Raw genomic sequence first — 14665 nt, 5'->3', positions numbered from 1 at the left:
TCCTTTTACCATCACTGTAATATTGATTTATGATAATCATCATTCTCCATTTGTGTTGACTTTTGCAGGGTTCCTCCTTATCATATCTGTATATTGTCTTTTTATTGAGGTGGAGGAGGTGAAGCGGAGGCAACACTGTCTGATGTTCAGCTCTGCGGGATCACAGGCCCAGACATACTTTGTCAACTTTGACACACTTGCAGACTACCAGCGATGGCATCGGCAGGCATCAAAAGTAAGCAAGAGACAAAGAGTGAGTGTTACTGTGTGTGTAGTACACAATATGTGTCTCCTATGTTTTCTCTCAGCAACTTTGTTTCCGGTTACTCCCACTGGGCTTGTACTTAAATCAGAGATTAGATGTTGGGACTACAGTTGCCTTTTGCTTTTTGAGTCGTCCAATCAGAAACCGCCTGTCTGAGTGTGTCTGATTGGCTCCACAGAGGCAGACTCTCAGCAGTGTCTGGCATTGATTGAACAGCATACCCATATTCACATAGTATAGTATAGTATAGTTTATCTTTTTTACTTCGCTTAGAGGACACTACAGCCCTCAGCAGTAGAGTTTTTGTTATATAAGTCACTATAGATTAGATGATGCTGAATGACCCAAACACATTTTTGTATGTGTTTTATATACTGTGCATCTATCAGAAAATCTTGCCAGGTTTTCGCAGCTGCTCTTCAAAAAGTTCATTGTGTCTGTTCTGCTCAGCTTTCTTTGTCTCTAATATCCTAATTAATGGCTATTGTGCTGCAGCTCCTTCCTGGAGCTGAACAGCCTCAATGAGAACCTCCACTGAGACAGAGCCAGCATACAATTAGCTATGGAAGGAGAAAGCCAACAGAAAAAAAGAAAATCCAATTAGTTGCAGATTCATGCAAGTCCAGGATCTCTCTCTACCATGGTGGTATGGATTACTGGGTTAGAGTTGCCTGTTAGCGCACTGTGTTTAGGCTGAGACTTAGATGAGAGGTTTCTATGGAGACTGGGGATGATGACTGATGAAGGTTTTTGGTGGATTTGGGCCAGTGTTTATGCTAGATTGCATAAATTGTAAGAGTCTGTGTGTGTGTGTGTGTGTGTGTGTGTGTGAGAGTGAGAGAGAGAGAGAGAGAGAGAGAGAGAGAGAGAGAGAGAGAGTGAATCAGCATGTGCATTGGGGACTTCAAAATGAGCATGCAGGATAAGAGTTCGGGAGCGTAGAGATACATTATAGAGCAAAATATCACAATTTGTATTTATAGTAACTCAGAATGTGTGAAATATATTTCTCTAGATTACTTGCATTTTTAAACTAATTATGTTACATTGATTTTTTGGCTCACTAGCAATTGGTGCCGTTTATTGCAAATGAGAGGAAGAGGAAATATACATTTTAATATATTACCAAAGAAAAAGTAGTGTTTTCCAGATGAAAGTCGCTACACAAGAAAGGTATATCTCAAAAACTGGGTAAAAGTTACACATGACTGCTCCATTATACAAGAACATAGATGACGTCAAGATTCAACTTTATAAGTTGTAATTTACAAACTGTATTGAAAGCGTAACCCCACCTATATGTCAGCGAAAGTTGTGTGTGTAGTTAATAAATAACAGTGTAAATCATTATTCAGTTACCATCAGAAACACGGTATAAAGACACTCCTTAGTGTTTAAAAAATCAGACTCCACAGAGAAGGAGGAACTATTGCAGCCACGGTCAGTGGCATCATGAGATTTTAAGTGTGACAGCTCACAGGACTGGAAATATTGATCAGTGCTGTCTGGCTGGACTAGATATTCCTTAAAAAATGGCAAAAGCAGCCAGCTGACGAGATTTTCAGCTGTCCTGTTAACAACTCAGAAATGTGATAAGTTTAGCTGTGGTCAAAAGTGCTAGTTGTGCAAGTTTGTTAACCACACAAAATGAGACTGTCCTGGTTTCTCAGCTCTACAGGAAATGATCCAGTTCCATGTATGAATCACTGAATCGTTGTGTAGTATATTTGTTGACCACAGTAATTGGTACAAATCACTGAGCCTCCATTCATGCTATGAGATTTTATTCCCTTCCAACACAGCTGTTATTTTCGATGGACCTTCTCCCCTTTCAGTGTGTTCTCTGTCCTTGTCATCTTCCTTCATCACATTGCTTTAAAATGTTTCACATTAACATGGTTTAATTACTATGCAAATAATCTAAAACAGCTAATCTGTCCTATTTTCTTTTCTAGCTTTAATTCCTCTCTGTCAATCTGTGCCCATCACTCACTCTCCTATCACTTAATTACTGTTTTTTAAAGAGGAGTTGCTTTTTAAAGTGGCTGGCAGATGAGTTGTTTTGTGGGAGATGTGCTGTTTTGTCTTTGACATCTCTAGAAGCAGTGACGCGATGTCACGCTCTGCTGAGCGGCCGTCCCATTTTCTGGGTTGCTGCACAGTGTGCAGCACTGTAGTTAATGGAGGAGACTGTCCTCAGACAGTCATCTCTGAAATGATGGAGGGAGAGCAGACTGAGATTTAAACAATGCTAAAACAAGCACAAAATCACACATGGAGATGCAATCACACACTTCTCGACACTCATGCAGGTTAGTTTTGCTCCTTGTGCGAACATTGTGCATCCAGTGTTTATTCCTTGGGGGCTTACTACTATCTTAGCCTAACACAATGCAATTCGACAGTACGACCAACTACAGCCTTCAAAATGAGCATAAGCTTTGGTTTTCAAGGAAAACTGAACATTATAATCTTCATTATGTTAGGAATTATTGCAGGGCTGTTGTATGAGACTGCATTAGTTTTAGATAGGTGTACCTGATAAATTGGCAACTGTAATTGGCTCATATTGGAGTTAGTCTGTTTGCCATTTAATTCACAACCAGTGTGTTTCCCCTGAAAGATAAACTTTATTGCTCTGGAAACTGGGGCATTATCTGTCTGAAGAAATTTCTTTACAAGGCATTTGGATGCTTGTATAATCTGACGCAATATAGTTGCTTCCACTGTCCATTGTCACAATTTACGTAAGGTAAAGACTCTTTAAGTAGTGGAGCCTACTGGTGTATTTTTGAGCTGGAATTCACCACAAGGCATGTGGTGTTGGTAAGGTTGCTCCCTGACTGTGTTGATCAAAGGCTCTTAGTATTCATGTGCAAGAAGGAAAGTAGTTTCATTTTCTTAATATATTGGGTCAAGGGAAAATGCTGGCTTTTTTGAAAATTTGATTTGATTTGGCCTGAGAGGAAGTCATTAAAATTTGATTTATTTTGGTCATATATTGTAAAGATCTTAATGCCATGTGAGGATAAATTACAAGTCAAACCAATTTACTTTAATGAGAAAATGCAGATGTGTATATTGATAACATAGCTAATGGCTAGTTGTTGAATAAAGCAGAAGGTGGTAGCTAAAGCGAGCTAGGTGGCATAGTTCTTAATTTTAAAAAATTTCTCCTGACAACTATGTGCCACTTCTGAAAAGTGTTATTTCAAAAACTTTAGAAAAGTTTTGATGTCTGTTTTTGGTGGTTAATTTCTGTGGCTTGTGTCTGTATGGGTGTATAGGTGGTGTCTCAGACAGTCAGCATGGTGGATCTGTCTTGCTACAGTCTGGAAGCAGTGCCTGAGTATCTGTTCTATAGCCAGGACATCACCCATCTCAACCTGCGACACAACTTCATGAGCCTGCAGGGCCCTGGAGGCCTGCTCAATCTCCCCAGGTAATCACACATTCTTAACCTGCAGAATTTTACAATTTTCAATAAAGGAATGGAACAAAGGACATTGTCGTTCAGTCCGAGAACTCAGGATCGTGTCCTTATGATGGAGGATATTTGCCTTGCTGAAATATATTTCAGCACAAAAGAGAATCTTTACTGAATTTTCAGTAAGGTGCTGTAGCTGACTCAGTGCTGTCATCAGTCAAACCAGTTAAACTTTGCCTGAGGAAAGCTCAGCAGTAGTCTTAACTTACCTTAACTAACGGATCAAAAAATTAGCTAGAGTTGGCTTATAATGACATAAAACCTTTTGTTATTATTGAATTTGTTCATTAAGACAGTGCTGCATTGTTTGATAGTCAAAGCATAATTTCTCCTGACTTTATTGTTGCATTTCCTGCAATAATAAAAAATAAAAACATATGCTCTTGACCTCTGAAAGAGTGCTACAGTAAAGCTGCAGTATGTCGCTCACCACAAGTCTTCCACAATTATAATCGCCAACTTTCCAGCTACTCAGCTGTTTCACTGTTATACTGTGACATGATTTTTGTGATGCTCTTTATGTAACCATCACATCTCTTGCTCATCACACAGCTTATGATCCTCTTTCATTTATGCCAGATGGATGGAAACAGAGTGAGTTCCACACAAGAATTTAGCTTTGTGTCCAGTTCTGCATAGGAAACTGAGCTTATTTAAACTAGATGGATTTATGAATAGATGCAGTGCTACTAAGTGTTAATCATCTCCAAGCCCTCTAGTTCCCGTTGTATGCCTCCAGCATTAGTGGTTGGCTTGGTGTGTGTGTGTGTACTATGGTATTACTGAATATATTATATTATGTAAGGGCCTATTCTGCTACTTGCTAAGAAGAAGATTTAAACTTTAGCGTCTTACACCCCTCTGTTTTTGGTGCTCACCTCTTTTTGTCTGTAAATTTAGTAAGAATAAGCATGGATTAAAGCAGATGGTCTGTACTCTGACCAGTGTTGTGATTCATGGCAGCCACCTCCACCACTCAGAGCACCTGGGGGAACAAGAGGAACATAGAGTTAATATGGAAGATCTGACTGTGCAGCAGCACGGCACCACCTCATTCATCACAGTCCAGTCTCTTGGACACGTGTTACAAATGTTTACACACACACATCAGAATTGATGCATGGGATGTATTTTTTATTTGAAACAGCCAGCTGAGACCGTAGGAGATGACAACATAATTTATTAACAAAACAAGCACACATCAGTAGAGTACTTTAGATCATCTAGATCATCTTCATCAAATGTAGTGAAACAGTGTATGACTGGCCAATTTAAATCTATTTATGGCATCAGCTAATAATACTATTTCTCCAATGGGGGTGATTTGAATACTTTTTCAATGTGAACACTGTCCTTTCTTGCCTGCTGCTGGCTGTTCTTTCCAGCTGCTTTTTAAACTGTCTTAATAACATGGTACAAGCCTGAAGCACAAATAACAGCACAAAACTCCCACAGTGGACCTGTGGGGAATGAATCTACAGTATCTAATTTTCCACAGTGTTCACCATGGATTTCAACAACTGTGGTTCAGCCTCAGCTGTTAGTTTACCATATGTGTTCTTTTCTATCCACATCCTTTGTCCACTGCATTCTCCTGAGGCTCAGCAAATAGCTTTGCAGATGAGACAAGCTAATACCTGGTGCTCATCTGTCTCATAGAATATTCCACAGAGAAATTTACCCTTTTTTGGCAAAGGGACAGTGCATCATCTTAATCAAGTGTTGCCAGATATTGGAAGATCCATCCAGGAACATTAGGCTATGTTATAACACAGATATTATCGATTTAGTTTTACTAAATGAGATAGGCAAAAATCTGAAAAATCACAATAAACAAAACAAGAAAGAAGAGGATGTTATTTGTTTTTGCAGATTTTTTTGCTGTCACCCCATATGCGCTGAAGGTCCATCAAGCTGTTCTGTCTTTGTTTAGGTTTTCCCAGCTGAAGAGCCTGAACTTGTCTCACAACCGTTTGGGAGTATTCCCTGAATGTGTGTGTGAGATCCTCACCCTGACTGAGCTCAACCTCTCCTGTAATAATCTCCACACTGTCCCTGTACAGATAGGCAACCTTCAAAGGTGTGACACGGTAACACACACAAACATAGTAAGCATTCACTTCATACATTACACACAGTATATTAATATATGCATTAGGATATAAGTTAGGATTCTATTTGATATTAGAACTGTACATTTATAGCAGCACATGAAAAAGTGCACCAACAAATTCCATAAGACATAAATCCTAAATACAACCACACAATGAAACCCTGCACAAATTGCAATTCGTGCCACCTTCAAAGGAGATAATGACACCTGTGTATGCGAGTTTCGTATTAAGCATGAAACAACAAATAATATAGCTGCAAGCAGCAATGTGGGGGCCAAGCAGTCCAGCAGGCCAGAGTTGCCATGGAAACATGATGTCATTATGTCAAGAGCATGGTTGTAAGCACTCACAACAAGTTTCACGCCTGTTTATTAAAGACTGGCTGAGATTTTCTTGTTTTGCACCTTTGCCGCCAATTTTGATGCTGTTATGGTTGAATGCTTTCGCAAATCAAAAATCCATGTGATAACTTTCTTGAGTCTTGGTCTGAAGATTATTACCAACTTTGGATTTTGGGCTTCCTCAAAATGGGTTTGCCAAACCATGTTCCCAATTTAGTTTCAATAGATAAAAGCGTTGCCAAGGTATGACCTCCCTTCCTGTGTTGTGGCTTTGCCGCAGTTTGTGATTGGTCGTGACAGACGAACGCTTTCGAAAATCAAAAATCCATGTCATAAATTTTTTGAGGCTTGGTCTAAAGATCATCTGTGCCAATTTAAGTGAAGATTGGACAAAGTCTGTCCAAGCAGTGGCAAAAAAACACTTTCAAATAAAATCCAATATGTTGGAAAAATCAAATTTGAAATTGAAATTGACATCATTGAGGGATTGAACTCTGCTTCATCCAAGGAATTCAGTGGTTTTTCAGTTTTGAATATCGGGCATAATTTTTAAAAATTTACATGCATTACATACACCCAACTTTGACCTTTTGGTGGCGCTAGGGTGCTTGAGGCACAGAGGTGAAACTTTGTGAAAAGTGTAATGGGAGACTTCCCAATTGCCAAAATTCAAAACTTTTTACCGTGTGGTTCTAGGGGCTGGCAGAAGAAGAAAAAGAAGATAAAGAAAAGGTAGAAACACAATGGGTTCCTACGGAGCTTCACTGCTTGGCCCCCAATAATCACAAAATGCCCCATAGGTGCATTCAGCACAAAATTTAATATACTTCATTATAATATAATAACATAATCAGACAAATAGACATATTTGTTCTACCCCTCAGAAATTAGTCTCAGCACAATGATATTTTCAGAGCAAATCAACAGAAGAGAAACAACATTGAAAATAACATTGAAAACAAATTAGCAAACAGAAAACACAGTGTGTTGCCCTGTTTAAGTGTTTTCCAACTAAGAGTGATATTATCAGTGTTCAATCAGAAATACGAAAGAGAATGATTTATTTGCTGTGATATCGTTTTTTAAAATCTTGTTTATTTCTTTTTTTTTTATGTTTTTTATTTGTATAATGCTATTTTGATTTGCTTTTCTTCATTTATCTCATATTATTTTTTATTACACATAATGCATGTCCTCATAAAATCTGGATTTAGGTTTTTTAGGGAGTCAGTGAAATGCATAAAATTGAAACAGTTTGTTATGCAATCAGATTAAGTCAGGACAATAAGTCACACTAGTTTTCATCCTGTGTTTCTACCTAATGTAGGATGTTGCCCAGCAGACAATGACTATAACTACAAATGAACACAAGCAGTTTTTGACCACTCTTTGAAGTAGGAGCGAAAGCAAAACATGACTGTTTTGACCTTTCATCTTGTAGCCTGCAGACGCTGTCTTTGGATGGAAACCACCTCAGCTCGCTGCCTGAAGAGCTGGGTGGCCTGTCCCAGCTCAACAGCTTGGGGTTCTCCTTCAACAACTTCTCTCATATCCCTGCTGTGCTGGAGAGATTGAGTGCAATGGACAAGCTGGCCATGGCTGGGAACAGAGTGGAGAGTCTGGAGTTGTGCACTCTGGCCAGATTGAGCCACCTGAAAAACATCGACCTCCGGTAAGAGGCCAGCCTGGGAACAAACAGCGCTCAGCCTCTGCATAGTGCACTGTCTCTGTGTAGCCTCTTTCTTTCCTATTCCGCTCATCTTTCTCTTCCTCCTCTCTCAATATATCTATTGTCATTGTGTAGATAATGTTGGGTCAGTATGTGATCTGGAAACTAAAGGGAGCCCCTGTCACTGTCAATCATTCGGCAAATGGAAGTACAGGTGGAGAATATTCCTACACTGCCATGTATCTCCTCTTTTTATTTCTCTTTCCAGCATCGACAGAGAGATAAATGTCCTGACACAAAGACTAGTCTAAACCGCAGCCATTCCTCCATTCCCCACCACTCCTCTAAGCCTCACCTTTTTTTATTTAACATTTATTTATAGATGCCAGGTTTGCTGAGCACAAATGTTTTTTTCTGCATTGCCCTGCTTCGCTCCTACACTCACACCTGGGAGCTGCCCAGAGCTACAGTCATACGTAGTTGTTAGCTTCTTAGCAGCTCCACAGGAACAGCTGGGGGCTAAGTGTCTTGCTCAAGGGAACCTCTTTGGCAGATAAAGGAAGGAGGGGAAACGTCGACTCATTGATTTTCCTGTCAGTCTGGGGATCAAACCGGCAACCACTGCTCCACCCACAGCCAGCTAATAATTCAACCTTGGGAGAGAAGTTGTGGTTTGGCAGTGGCAAACTATTTATGAGGGCAAGGTACATCTGTGCTGGATTAGTGGGCTGGCAGCTCTCATAAAAGAGAAGTTGTTGTTTATTAACAGGATAGATGAGATCAAGAAGAACCTGGACCTCAGCAAAGTGCCTTTCCTGACAGTCATGAACTCAGAATTTCTCCGCTCTTTGTTGACTGTATGAAAACTGTTAAAGTGTAGATTACCAAATATGAAAAGGCAGATCTGATTTTAAAAAAAATGATACTGAGGGGGAGTCAATGGAGTTACCTCTTGGATGCTACTGATTGATTTTCAAGCCTGAGGGACTGATGTGTGTAACCTCTGTTAAATGTGTAATTGTTTAATTTCAGCATTTTCAAATTCACACTAATTGGCCCTAAGAAGAGTGCTACTATGTTTGTTGATTTATTTGCATGCTTCTCACCATATTTTCAAATAATTTGAGGAAAAGAATGCATGTTATTGCTTCTGGCTTCTATAACACCTCCAAGCAAGATGACATGCAGATAAAAATGAGCTTTAAGGTAATTTTACATAATTTTAAAAAAATATTGTACAGAGTCCAATTCCACTAAAATAGAAGTACATTTTTAGGAATTTTAGAAATATTTAGCCACAGTAATAGCAATTGTCCCTCAGTCATGTATGAGATGATCTGTCATTGTGAACCTAATTGTCTAAAGGTGGAAGGAATATTTAACCTGCTAATTTTGCAATCACAAATACCATAATACTATTTTAATTTGTCTAATTTTAGCAAATGTGACATACCACATTTTGCACATTGTACTTCCAGCACTAAACATTTTGTTAGATGGGACAACAACTTTCCATCAAAGGTTTGCACCTCTGCTCCAGCGGTAATAACCAGTAATATTTAATCCCTTGTACTCTCTGTTGGATGTAGGCTGAATGGGCTGCGCTGTGTGAAAAGTGATAGTCCAGACGCAGTGAGCCAGGTGACCCAGCTGGACTTACGGGACAACTGCTTGGACTCACTAGACCTGAGCTCCATCTGCAACCTGGAGACTCTGCACTGCCAGCGCAACCAGCTGGGGACAATCACACTCAGCGGTTTCACACTGCGCATGCTTCATGCCAGCAGCAACCGTGAGTCACACAGAGTGTCAGCTAGCTGCTATTATTGCACGACTGTCTGTTTGTCTGTGTGTTCAGGCCTTTCTCCCTAGTGATACATTTATCTTATAAACACACATATGAATGGTCCAGATGTTTAGCTGCTGATTGCTGCTTTTATCTGCCCACAGGCCTCACAACAGTCAACATCTATCCAGTCCCTAACCAACTGACACACATGGAACTATCACAGTGAGTTCTGGCTGGGAATAAGAAGCAGTCATTTTTTCTCGTTTTTGAGCAGAGGTTCTGAGGTCTAAAAAAGTTGTTTTTATCATATTTTAATTAATCTAATCAGACACATAGCATAAAAGCCTTTTCGACGATCAAATATAGTGAAGTTTCACAGTATTTACAATACTCATAATGTCAACTGTTGTAAACAACTATTTGGACTTTTTTTGTCTGACAACTCAAAACCCCCAAATCTGCAATATTTGCTATGTTATTATGTTTAAGGCAGTACATCCTGAGACCCTCAGCCCTTGTCTCTAAGACTGGATTGACTTGGTATAGACCTTTGACCCATACATAGCATTTAAGGCTATTTCATTTTTGTGTTCATAACTGGATTGCAGTAGGCTTATTGTATACTTAGGCAGAAAATGCTAGTATGTCAGTCCCTTTTCTAGTCAACCCCTGATTTAAATTCATTATTTTTGTTAAAATACAGATAGACATCATTTGTATGCTTCAGTAACCCTTAAGGATATTAGTTTGGCTTCCAATTTACAGTTTGCTCACCCATACAATTAAAAAATAAAATGACAACTCTGCTCAGTTTGAGTGTTTCTGTGTGTCTCTCTATGTGTGTGACTGTGTGTGTGTGTGTGTGTGTTGAGACAGGAACCTTTTGGAGTACCTCCCGGACTGGGTGTGTGACTGCAGAAAAATGGAGATGCTGGACGTCACACATAACCTCCTGTCTGAGCTTCCTTCCAGGTTATTGGCCTTTTCTGCCACTAATCCTGAACCTTTTCTGTCGAGATTTTTTTCATGTTGCATAATATGAATTTATTCAGCCTTGTGTAATAAACAGCTGGCTGTCCTATGCAGAGTTAGAAGATCAGGTGCCTCATTACACATGGTTGTGCTTTTTAACAGCTCACTCTAATACCAAACTGCTTTTCATAATTCCCATTGGAAGATTTAGTTATGGTAGTGGAACCATTGAAAGAACAAGGCACCAATAACAGCTTGTATCAGGCTCTTTGTGAAAGCAATATCTGTGTCTTTTGGTTGCCACAATAAAATGTGGCCATCCTATAGTGCTTGGCTCATGCTTACCATTATTCACTGCCAGCCTTCAAAATTGGCATTTGCATTTGAATGAGATATCACAAAAGCTTTTGCAAATGAGATAATATTCCTCCATCCACTGTACCCACTCATGACTTTTGTGATGGTTTCAGGAGAGAATAAAAAGATGCTCTGCTGATCTGTTTGGGCAGCCAAGCTGTAAATGTCATTGATGGATTAGTAAGCATGGGTTGCCATGTCTGACAACTCTCCCTCGAGCTCCACAATAGTCAAGTCTGCACAAGTCTGAAGATGTTCTTCGGTTCCTTGGCTTTTGTTCATCTGTTCTTTTTTTTTCTTGTCTTTTTTCTTGTCTCTTCTGGCCTCTGACAGACTGCTCAACAGCTTGAGTTTGAGAAAGCTCCTGGCGGGGAACAATCGTTTGCAGAGAGTGCCTGACCTACTTGACCATGTCCCTCTGGAAGCCCTAGACCTCCAGCACAACAAGCTAGCTGAGCTCCCTGAGAGTCTCTTTTACAAAGCCTTAAAGTGAGTCTCTCAACCCTTTTTCTCTTTGTGTTTCCTTTGTCGTACTGTCCCCAAGACCATTTATACTCTTAACTGAGTCTTTTATCAGCTGGTTCCTCTGCTTTGAAACTTTTACTGGAAGTGTGTTCACTGTTATGTTGCAGTTGACAGTTATCGTATTGCAGCTTTGTGTTGTTTGGGGCATGAAGTGTAGGTTGTATGAAGGGACTGTGGTCAAGATCATTGGAGCGTTCTAGATTGTAACTGGAGCTTCATTCGCCCTCCTATTTCCTGTGTGGAATCACTTAACACCCATTAGCAGTTCAAATGCTTTAATGTACTTTACTGTCTATAATGCTGAGGCATAATGGCAGTAACTGCTTTGTGCATGATGGTTTTCCTGATATGCTTTCTAAGAGCTGTACAGCTTCTAAGGGAAAGCAGTGACACTCATGGCTGATGGAAACAGTATAAGTCTGACTATAGAATCTAGGTTAATAACTAACATTTTTCATATATTCATATGTACAGTGAGATGTCAACAGTCTTGTAATGTTTATAGCCTGCAGAGATAACATTGCACTGACAATGCAATGCCTGACTCTGTTGTTCTCATTTTTGGACCAGAAGGACAGGTTTTATTGCTGTTCAGTATGTGATATTTACAGACACTGACTTAACAACACTTATTACATAAGAACCAGTGAAATGACTGTCCCTCCTATATATGCGGGTTCAACAATATGTAAATTAAGTCTCCACTTGCAGAGATAAATGAACTGTCTCTTTTTAGAGTATCCTCTTCAGTACAATGAGAATCAGAGTGGAAATTAGAAAATTGTGAAGCCCCTAAAACCTCTATAACCCTAAAAAAATTCAGGACTGTGATCCAAGACCTCCATCATCTACATTTATCATTGCACTAACATTATGTATGTCCTCTATCCTGTTCACTGGAGGAGGTGAGGCCAAGTTCACTAGCATTAGCACATTTGCTGCTTTTACTTGTCTGTTTGGATAGATAAAATCACAGAAATATACTTTGCTCAGTATTTTTAATGTGAAGATAACTCTACAATAATGCCTCTGTTCATCCATCATGTACATAAAAACGGGGGACCTCAGATTTTTAGCTTAAACTTCTTCAAGTAAACGAGACAGGGATGGGTGGATACTCTCCCTTGATGCAATCCTGACTATTTATACTAATGTATAATGTTATGTTGTTATGTATGTTATTATTTTTCTACAGCCTAAAATACTTAAATGTGTCAGCCAATGCCCTGGAAAGTATTCCTCCCAGCAGCCAATCAGAGGAGAGCCTCAGCACACTCCAGGAGCTCTACCTGACGTGGAACAACCTGAATGAGAACTGTGGTGCTCTGCTGGTTGGACACCAGAACCTGCGGGTCCTTCACATTGCCTACAACCAGTTACTCTCCTTCCCTGCCAGGTGTGTTCCCTTGGCTATTTTTAATTAAGACTTAAGTTTTATTAGTTTTTTTTTTAGGAGAAAAAATACAAACAAAAAACAACATCATTGCCAGCCACCTTGACATCCACAACATCCACAAACCCCAAACATGATATATTACGGATTACGTACAGGGGGTCTTTGTACAACACTACTTAATTTGTCTATAAGTTTCCATGACTGGCAGAGTATACTGCAGAATGAAGGTAAATGACATTTTAAGCAGTGAGGATAAGGGGATAAAAGCTACCAACCATATTCCTTATTCCAACAAATATATTATCAATTTTGTCCATCTTGCAAAAATACAATCAAACTGTATAAATCATTTCTCAGTCTTGGTTGGGAGGCCAGTCTTTTCTTCTCATGAATCTCTGATAATTTCAAGCCTGTTATCTAGTGCAGGTGTGTTGGTCTATAACCATTTATGAGAGATTGCTTTTTTTGCTGCTGCAGTCAATATTTTCAGGAGGTATCTATCATTCACTGTTATTCCTTCTGGTAGATCGCCCAAATAATGTGACATGCACATAAATGAAATCTGCCATCCAAGGATATATGGCATGATTCTGGTGTTACTTTGGCTGTCATGTCGTTCAGTAATTAATTTTATTTGTAAGTCATTTTTAATGACTTATACGTTACTTTAAAACATTTAAATGTATTTATTTAAACATTTTTATTATTTTGTCCTGTTAATTTTATTGTGTCTTGTGTCTATTTAATTATCCTGTTTTTGCCTTGTTGGAAGCCCTTCATTAACTTACTGGATGTTTTGACAATTATTATATCATAATTATCATTACTGTTATTATTTTTTATTGTTGTTTTTTTTATCATTATTATTGTTATTATTAACAAGAACCATTACTTAAGAAGCTATTTACATATACTTATATCCTATAAGGTCATATTAATCATATAAATATTCTACTTTTTCTGCTCCCTGGAGTTTTTCACTGACTTTTTTGTATATCTTTAGTAAGCTGAGTAAGCTGGAGCTGCTGGAGGAGCTAAATCTAAGCGGCAACAAGTTAAAGACTATCCCCTCCACTGTGTCCAGCTGTAAGAGACTGCACACTCTCATAGCACACTCCAACCACATAACTGTCTTCCCAGAGATCCTCAACCTGCCTGAGATCAAGGTCAGACTTGTGCTGATTTAATTTGCCAAAATGCTGTGTGTATGATTATATTATACCTGCTTCAGCTCATGTGTGTGTTGTACGTTAGCTTGTAGATCTAAGCTGTAATGAGCTGACTGAGATCCAGCTGCCTGACTCGCTGCCTGCTACTCTGCAAGAGCTGGACCTGACAGGCAACAGCAGCCTGATGCTGGAACACAAGACCCTCAACCTCTTCAGGTGAGTCACAAAGGCCAGACCCATTCAAAAAGGTTGCAGGTAACTCACTGAAATTTGTCAAGTATCAAACATAAGCACCAACACCTTGGCTTTAGATTCTGTAGTTGTCTGGACACATACTGGCATCACTGTTATATGTGTAACATACTGTATACTGTGCATTGTGCGTGTATATTGTGCATGTACATATACCTGTTTCTACAGTGCCTTATACCATATTTCTTCTCCTTTTTAGTCATATCACCACCCTGAAATTAGACCAGAAATCCACCACGACAGCAGGGGACTCACTGAGTGTCTCCACTCCATGGAACCATGGTTACTCTGAAATGAGCGGCCAAAGGAACAAGTGAGTATTGCTTTTG

The 14665-nt window shown here is 39.3% G+C and overlaps 1 protein-coding gene across 1 annotated transcript in view; it reads left to right on the top strand.

The window, feature by feature from the left end:
* The window catches only part of phlpp2 (PH domain and leucine rich repeat protein phosphatase 2), a 39296-nt gene that overhangs the window by 17328 nt on the left and 7303 nt on the right, over nt 1-14665 (top strand). The window contains exons 5-16 of the mRNA XM_087174038.1: nt 110-235; nt 3553-3707; nt 5686-5832; nt 7649-7879; nt 9466-9668; nt 9827-9887; nt 10542-10637; nt 11328-11483; nt 12715-12915; nt 13919-14081; nt 14170-14300; nt 14536-14649. Of these exons, the coding sequence (XP_087030164.1) occupies nt 110-235; nt 3553-3707; nt 5686-5832; nt 7649-7879; nt 9466-9668; nt 9827-9887; nt 10542-10637; nt 11328-11483; nt 12715-12915; nt 13919-14081; nt 14170-14300; nt 14536-14649 (1784 nt within the window). The remainder of the gene's footprint in view (nt 1-109; nt 236-3552; nt 3708-5685; nt 5833-7648; nt 7880-9465; nt 9669-9826; nt 9888-10541; nt 10638-11327; nt 11484-12714; nt 12916-13918; nt 14082-14169; nt 14301-14535; nt 14650-14665) is intronic.

This window comes from Seriola lalandi, unplaced genomic scaffold (genome assembly GCF_002814215.2).
Source record: "Seriola lalandi dorsalis isolate HSWRI2012SDOR001 ecotype SW California unplaced genomic scaffold, Sedor1 jcf7180002054306, whole genome shotgun sequence".
Lineage (NCBI taxonomy): Eukaryota > Metazoa > Chordata > Actinopteri > Carangiformes > Carangidae > Seriola > Seriola lalandi.
This window is presented reverse-complemented; position numbering and strand designations above follow the sequence as displayed.